At 32.6% G+C, this 8,902-nt stretch overlaps 2 protein-coding genes across 2 annotated transcripts; one reads left to right on the forward strand and one right to left on the reverse strand.

Moving 5' to 3' along the window:
- Nucleotides 1–1,339: 1,339 nt before the first annotated feature.
- On the reverse strand, nucleotides 1,340–4,704 carry LOC107939858 (uncharacterized). Its single transcript, XM_016873240.2, has 3 exons — nucleotides 4,137–4,704; nucleotides 3,494–3,616; nucleotides 1,340–3,307 (listed from the first exon to the last, which is right to left on the reverse strand). Exons 1-3 carry the CDS (start codon nucleotides 4,488–4,490, stop codon nucleotides 1,760–1,762), a joined length of 2,025 nt encoding a protein of 674 aa, XP_016728729.2. The 5' UTR covers nucleotides 4,491–4,704; the 3' UTR covers nucleotides 1,340–1,759.
- Nucleotides 4,705–7,358: 2,654 nt separating this feature from the next.
- Nucleotides 7,359–8,312, forward strand: LOC121210071 (uncharacterized). Its single transcript, XM_041082152.1, has one exon. The coding sequence runs from the start codon at nucleotides 7,359–7,361 to the stop codon at nucleotides 8,310–8,312; it is 954 nt and encodes a 317-aa protein (XP_040938086.1).
- Nucleotides 8,313–8,902: the final 590 nt, after the last annotated feature.

The following is an 8,902-nucleotide window of genomic DNA, read 5'->3' on the forward strand; positions in this document are numbered from 1 at the left end:
AATAAGCATGGAAAGTTCAAATACGAAATTTGTAGACGTTCATTTGATGTGCTACTTCGTATTTATGATTTTTCTTTCTTAATTCAAATTTTTTATTGTTTAAAAATCAACATACGAAGTTAATTTAATTTTAGCTCAATTGGCATAAATATTATTATCAATATTATCAAAATGTTATCAAGAAATCAACAAATTTTCCTGTTTTATTTTTTTCTGTTTTTACTTCAAATTATTTGTAATAAAAATCTTATTAAATAAATTTACATGAGAGATATAGTTTTAAGGTTGGGTGGCATGAACTTAAAATGAAAGGTGAAATGAAGAAGACAAAGTTGATTTTTTTCATGTTAATTTTCTAGAAATAAAAATTGCAGAGACGTTTTTTAGGGGGAAAAAAGAAAATTGTTAAAGACAAAATGCTATTTAGGTTAACTTCTGATCGCATCAAATTAAGTGAAAATATGTTGAGTTAATAAAGTTGGTAAGTTTTATTCTATTATTTTAATTTGATTTGAATTTTTTCGAATCTAAAAGAATTATTTAAGTTAAATTAAAATCTTATTATAGGAACATTAAATTGAAACCATATATATTTAAAAACTATTTCAATGCCAAATAAGAAGAAAAAAAAAAGATACTTTAGTATTATTAATTTATTAATTAATTTAGATCCTAAAATTATTATTTTAGAAAATATTTAAAATTTTAACTCTATATATTTTTTAGATTTTTTTGAATTTTTTATAAATATTTTAAATTTTAAAAATTATTTAAATATTTTAAAATTATTTTTATTTTTATTTTGTAAATTTTGTTGAGAAAGAGATCAATTTGTTCATTTTCAAAATTGATAGGGATTAAATATCAATCTATTATTTGAATTATTTGAATTATAAAATTCAATTCGACTCGAATTCAAAACTTGAATTATTCGTTCAAATTGACTCGTAAAAATCGAATAATTCTATTCGATTAACTCGAAATTTAATTTTTTTATATTTTTTTAAATTAAATCGAATTTTACTCCCAACAAAATAATTATTTTTAAAAGGCAAAAAATAAGGAAAGACACATGTAAAAAAAAAAAGTTATCGGTGCGCACAATAAGAGGCATAATAAGGTGACAGAATATTTTTATTCGTTATTTTCAACTATAAAATTGTTTATCACATTTTTTTAATTTTTTTTTACGTGAGTGGATTTTCGTTGTCTCGTAATACAATCAATCCTGGTTCAAATAAGAAATAATTTAAAATAATAAAATGTTATTTATTGATAAATTTGAATAGTTTAAATTTATCATTAAAAAAGGAATAGTTTAAAATTATAAGAAATTGGATAAAACAGAAACACAGATACTTGTAATTTACCTTGAATCAAATGAGGCATCTCTTACAACAAAAATACAAAAAAAGTAAGAAACTACAATGCAAAATGTTTATCATTTCAGTTACCTTGAACCTGTATTCCTTGATATCCTTGGGATACAGTACAAATGGACGACATTGCTTTCCTGAGTTACAAAGGGAATGGCTACGGCCCCCCAAGCAGAATCATAGCAGATGAAAAGGAGATGATAATCCAACTGTTTCATCAGCAGCGTTGTCCCAAATTTATCAGCATATCGGATAACGAAAGAAATCAATAAAATCCATGATGGTAATATGATGTCTGGTAACTATATTGCTACTTGTTTTGGTTGGGGACTGCCGGCTACCGCGGCAATTAAGCTAGGCTGGTTGGCGATCACCTTCTGCTTCTAAATCTCCTCTTTAAGAACATGTCGTAACTGGACCTTCTGAGTTTCCGTTCTTGCCTCCAAAAGTTTTGCCTTCAAACTAGTTGGCTGTGCACTGCAAGACCATTCGCTGCACATTTTCGTTGCTGGTCGATGAGTAGAGTCTGGTGAACTCCATTGTCCCAACATTTCCGAGGGACTGAAACCACCTTTAACGGACCATTTATCCAGGGACATAATACTCCAATTAGACTTCCTTCCGGTTGAAGGCCTGCCGTTTGTTCCTTCTACCGAGATTGTCTTGCATTTTTCTCCATTGTTTGGACATGATCTCCAAAGCTTTGCCATGGATGACACCTTCTTAAACTGTCTAGCAGGCAAAGAACAAACTTCGCTAAATTCTGTGGTTGGGGTATCCCGACATGTATTATCTTCCCATTCAGTTCCACTACCCGAGAAATAGCTCTGCCAAGGATTCTTGTTTACAGATGCAGTACTCCCTTGTGAATAACTCGAGCTCTGGTACTCGACATGGCTGACAGTTTCCCACCCACTTTCATCTTCTTCTATCTCAACATTTGCATTTGAATGTCTCAGAATGCTGCCTTTTTTTATCATACTCATTCGAGGACTCGCCATTTGAATATCTGAGGCATAGCTAGCAGTACTGTATGCGACACAGGGTTCGATATCCGTTTCAGTGGCTTCAGCTGAAGCTACCTCTTCGAAAACAGCAAAAATGTCATCTGGGTTTTGGGCCTCATATGTGAATTCCTTAATTTCTTGGACATTAATCGAGGCGGCACCCTGTCTAAGCGATTCTGCTTCTCTCATGTCATTCGCATCCCGAGTTCCGGTTCTTGACCTTAGAAAATTCTCCAAATCTGCTACAAGCTTGTTCATCTGTGAATACCTCTTTTCGAGGGCTACCTTCGCATCGATGAGTTTCATCTGAACACGTTCTTCACGCCAGACTTCAACCATCTGCAGCATCTTTCTTTCCTCGTCGACTTCCTTTCGAAGCTTAATGGAATATCTCCTTAGTGCTTCCACTTCAGCCTTGTCTTCTCCAATTTCCTTGGCAAGCTCGTCACATGCTTCTTCGATTAGTTCTCTGGACTTTCTTTCTTTTTCGTAGTTCTGCATATATTGCTTGGCCGATAACTTGGCAGCGGCCAGCTCATTCACCAATTTGGAATTAACAATTTCGAGTCTCTGGCGATTCTTTTTTTCTCGATTCAAGTTAGCTTTGACATCATCAACAAACGCACGTATTTTTTCATGCTCTCTGCTCCTCCACTCAGCCCTTTCCTCACTAACTTTCCTCAACAAGTGCTCGAGTTTCTTCTTTGAGGACCGGCATTCAGTCTCAAGCTCATCAGTCCGAGCTCGAGCCTGCTCTAATTCAGCTTCAAGGGCAGAAACAGTTGATACTGCAGTTACTCGTTGGTCAGTATGCTTCATACAGCTGTAAGTTTGCCGCACCTCATCTGTTGGTTTCAAGCAGACAGGATCCCACTTTGTTGCTCCCTCCATCGCAGAGTTCAAATATGGGATTGAAGACTCAATCTTAAATGGAAAAATAAACAGCTTAAGATCAGAAGAGTAAATAACAAATTCCACTTCCAGAAACCATCAAATGTGCAACATGACCGAGATGAAAAAGGCTTCCTTTCGTATGCATTCGATGTTTTCACATATTGTTCAGTTCAAAAGTTCAAGATTTGGGTAAGGAGCTCATAGAAGCAGGCATACCTTGTGCAGGAGACCATTTTCTGTGCCAGAGACAGAAGCCGGGCTCGGTAACAGATCCTTTGCTGTTGAACCATGAATTTCATCCTCGTGAAGTACCGGGACACCCGTAAAATCGTCACCGCGCTGCAGGAAATTAAGACATAATGAACAAAAAAATGTTCAAACATGAATCAAATTACATCTAATCAATGAAGATGCAAGAAAGAAAAGAAGTAAACTATGAATAAAAACAGAGCCAAAAGCATAAATATCAGAAGCGATTTAAACAAACTATCAAACTGTATTCAATGAGAATCAAGTAGATTGTAAATACCAATGGACGGTGTATCCCTTTATCCAGAAAATATCCATAAAATGCGTCAAAAAAGCAAGTAATGGAAGCTTCATTTTCTTTGACATTCAAGCATAATCCAAGGCATTGTGAAAATCAATAATAAAACAATGAACAATGATGGGATTGTAAAGATCAGCATCAAATATAAGTAACCAATTAAACAATTTTAGCAAGAAAAAGAAAAAGAAAAATCATAAAACATACTTTCGATCAAATTACATTGTTATTATTATAACAGAAGGCTATAAACAAGAAAAAAAAAACATTAAAGCATAGACCTTGGAGCCGCAAAAAGGTTAAAAATCTCACTTTGATTCCCAACTGATTCCTCTTCCTCTCTCCGCCACAAGGAATCGCCGTCTCCGGCAACTGCAACCTCCACAATCCAGCTGCAATTTTCCTCGCAGACGCTGTCGAAGTCCCTTTCCTCCGTCGTCCCTCACCACTAGCCTCTTTATCTTCGAGCTCCTCCTCAACTCCGCCTCCGTCCTCTTCCATGTTCCATTTAAACAACGGCGTTTGCGGCCTGCTCCGCCTCCCTACCAACGACCTGCACCTCCTGTTCCGCGTTCTTTGCTTCGTCGTCGTCTTGAGATTCACGTCCCTTGGTTTCATACCCGAAAACATCGCTTGTAAACTCGCTTCCCCCATCATATTCTTCATCCCTCTTCCATCAACATTCCAAAACAACAAAACCCAACTTTTCCTTCAACTTTTTCAAGAAAATGAAAACAACCCAATGCAACAATAACGATGATTTTGTAAATTTAGTGAACTGTGTAACTATTGAGTGGGAAAAATAAAAGAGAGAAAGCTGAGCTGAGAGGGAGCGTGTATGTGTTTTTCTTTTTCCTCTTAACGGATATCATATGTACTGCGTGCATAGAAATACCGAATTTTTATACACTTAAACGCCTCATGGGAATTCGGAACACGATACGACGCCGTAACGTCGGCTCAACTTGGCTACATTGTAATATCATATTATATTTTAATTTTTGGATTAAATTTTAAATTAGCTTTCTAAGTTCTAAAACATTCAAATTAAATCCTTAAAACTAAAATTATTTCAACATATTAGTTTGAAAGAGAATCTTTCAGATCTAAACTGACATTTAATAAGTTAGAGGATTTAATTAGAACATTTTAAAATTTAAAGAATAATTTAAAATTCAACATATAATATAGGGATGTTTGGTGAAATAAACCCTATCACATTTAATACTAACGTAATGAATAGGTCGATTAGTTTATTAGTGACGGATTGAGAGAGACGTTGTAGATATATACTTTTTAAATAGAGGGAATTAAACTATCTTATTTTAGATGGTTGCTCAATATTTAATATTTGGGGAAATTTTTTTGGCAGATTATGCCTTTTTTTTTTTAAGTATAAGGTTCATTAGTCACATAAATTTGAAATTAAAATTTTAAAATCAGTGTACAACTGTACATTTATATTATTATTAGTGTAAGAGTATATGAGTTCGAGTCTGTTGAAATGTATTACTTCTTATTTAAAGATTAGGAAGAGGCATTGTACAAATATATTATAGTGTTTTAAAATTTTTTTGAAAAATTATATAAATAAATCTGACATTAGTCACACCCTCAACTTACCTGTGAAATCTAAAAACCTCCATCAATAATATATCAAATAATTACTCAATTTTTATTTATTTATATTTATTATAAAACTTTTAATTAAATCGTGTCGCACGTTACTAAACATCAACTTAATTGAAAAAAAATTGATATACCTTATCATTTAAATGATGATGGTGCTTAGATCTGATCATAGGACGGGTCAAGTTTGGGCCAAATTGAAGCAAAATTTTAGGCTCGAGTCTTACTAGAAAAATAAGCCTAAAATTTTGTGCAAACCTGACCTAGATTAAAAATGTTAAATTTGATCCTAACTTGGTTTGCATGTATTAAAAGTTTTTAGATTATTTTTTTATATAAAATAAATTTAAAAAATATAATACATCAAATACACTAAAAGTTTTAAAATAAATGTTTCTATAATAATTGAAAATATATTAAAATGTGTTTATAATTAAATAAAAGTTATATACTATCCAAATAATAAAAAAATAGTAATAATATAATAGCGAAATAGTAGAAAAAAAATTAAATGACAGCAAAATAACAACAAAAAAGAAAATTTAAGTTGATTTTCGAAAGTGATTTTGAAATGTTTTTGAAGAGTGCTTTGAAAAGTTTGGTTTAAAATTTGAGTATTTAGCATTGTTGTCAAAAAGTAATTTTGAGAAATAAAATGTCCATTTTAGACATGTTATTATCAAGTAACAAATATATATTTAAATAATATTTAAATTAGTTAATATTATTATATTTTAATAAAAATATAAAAAAATTATCATAACTCGTTGTTAATATTTTAATATATGAAATATAAATTTTAAATATTTTTAAGTAATAAATATTAACCATTTATAAAATTTTGATTAGAATGTATAAACTATAGTTTAAATATTTAAATATAACCATTAGATATTTGTAATTAGTATTTTAAAAAACATATTTTTTTATTTTTAATTAATAATTTTAACACATTTGTAATTAAGCACCAAGAAAAAAAAGGAAAAATACTATGTTATTGGAGAGGTGATAAAGTAATTAAGCACTAAAGATACTTTTGGGAGAAAAAGTTAAAAATTTTAACTTCTCATTCTCAGTGAAGTTTTTGAAAAGCACTTCTGAAAAATTAAAAATTTCAACAAAAAAAATTTATTTAACACAACTTTTTTTCCAAAAATATTTTTTAAGCAATGCAGAACAGGGGAATAAGCAGCTAACTTATATTAATTAAATGTAAAAAATTGAATTACTTTCTTAATTTTCTTATTTGTAATGAATCATGCATCGTGATCCAATTTCAAATTTTTTATTTTACGGTTCATATATTAATTAAATATTAAATATATATTTTAAGTTAAATTTAATTAAAATATTTTTATTATTTAAATTAAATTCTAGCACAAAAAATTCATTTACGGTCATCATGGACACGCGGCTAGCACAAATCATTCTCCCTAGTTTTATTTGACCGTCCGTATCGTCCTTTTTGAGTTCTGATTCTGTGCAGGTGCATATTAACAAAAATGGAAGTATGCTCAATCCTCCCCCCCCCCAAAAAAATTAAACTTCTACACTTTCAAGTTCCCAAAGTTCAAAAGCAGCCTAAAAATGTGATTTTTCTTTTCTTTTTTTGAAAATTTTCAACACTAAACAATGGAGATTCATTCATCACCACCACTACCACTAGACACCATTGTTGAAGAGAAGGAAGAGCATATGGTTTCACCAACTGGTGGACACATTACAAGAAGAAAAGCCCATTTTTTAAAACCCACAGCCACTTAAAGCAATGGGAAAGTTTCTGAGCTTCCTGAACGTTGTCTTTCCCCAAAACCCTTCATTTATGACCTCAAGGACTTATCTGAAAATGTGTTGTTCAAAGGCTGGAAACGTCCAACACAGAAATGGAAAACATGGGTTCATAACATGCACGACAAGTATCAAGCTTTATGGGAACAAGTTGGTATTTGCGAGGCAATCCTGAGTTCCAGGTATCATATCAAACAACACAAGGAACTTGTTCTTGGTATTGTTGAAAAATGGTGTCTTAAGACAAATACTTTTGTTTTTCCATGGGGTGAAGCGACCATAACTTTGGAAGATGTTATGGTCTGCTGGGACTTTTCTGTTCTTGGTGAATCTGTTTTAATCCCTTTAAAGACTAAACAACTAGTTGAAGTTGAAGGGAAGCTAATTAAAGGGCGCAAAGAGGCTGCAAGAGGGAGATGCAAGTTTGCTTCGCCTAAAGATTGGATGGACTATTTCATGGGAACTGGACATGAGCTAGAACATGAAGCATTCCTTTCTTTATGGTTATCCAACTTTGTTTTTGTGACATCTACTTCAATTCATTATGTGGGGAAGCATGTTTTTCCTATTGCAATTCATTTGGCTAGAGGTAACCGGGTTACTCTTGCAACAGCGGTTTTATCTAGAATATATAAGGACTTGAGTTGGCTTAAGGATCGAATCTTTTATTCAGTTGTGGTGCAAACCAATGAGTTGGTTAATGTTTATGCACCATTTCAGTTAGTACTGGTTTGGGCTTGGGAAAGGTTTCTGGGGTCGAGGCCAATGCCTAACTCAATCTCACATGGTGAGCCAAGAATAACAAAATGGCATAGGCTTAAGGTGAATGTTAGTGATATAAAGCTACCTATAAACTCTACAGGGAAAAGTTTTCAATGGCGGCCTTATGCTATAGCAATTAATGGATGGTCTTTGCCAAAGTTTTATGCTGATGAGGAACAGCATATATTAATTGATTCTCATACTCATTTAAATGAAGATATTCATTCATTTGCTAGATGTTTAAGGGTGAGTGAGCTTGTTGGACTAGAAAGCATAGAGCAATACCTCCCACAACGAGTTTCGATGTAGTTCGGAATGGACCAAGATCTTCCAAGATGTTTTGCTAGATGCAATGGAAATCCTGATATTGCTTGGAGGAATTACAGCAGACCGATTCAAGATTCGGTGTTGTATATACCATCAAGGCTGTTCAAAGTAGATATTACCTTACAGTACTCAAATTGGTGGAAGCAATCAATGCTGTCTCATTGTGATGTTATAAGGCCATTTCCTAGGAGGCCTAAGGGTCTAAGAAAACCACATGTTTCAGTAAGGAAAAAGGTTCGGTGCAAAGGAAATTCTACCAAGGAAAATGAAGATAAAGGGGTGAAAGCAGCAGGGGATTTGGTTCAGGAGGGGATTGGAGATCAATTAACCATAAGGGAATTTTTTGTTATGATTAGGATCTGTTAATTAGTTAGAAGTTTGTTAGTAGTTAGTTCAATTATTTTTCTTGTATATAAATAGATGTAATGGCTTTTACTCTTTTTAATTTTTGAGAAGTATTCTTCAAATTCCATTTCTTAACATGGTATCAAGAGCCACGACTTAAGGGTTTCTTGGGCCATTTTCAAATTTCTTTTCTCTCTCTCGTTTTTTTACGTCAATGGCGGCCACCA

The sequence above is a fragment of the Gossypium hirsutum genome, chromosome A11 (assembly GCF_007990345.1).
Source record: "Gossypium hirsutum isolate 1008001.06 chromosome A11, Gossypium_hirsutum_v2.1, whole genome shotgun sequence".
In the NCBI taxonomy this organism is placed as follows: Eukaryota; Viridiplantae; Streptophyta; class Magnoliopsida; order Malvales; family Malvaceae; genus Gossypium; species Gossypium hirsutum.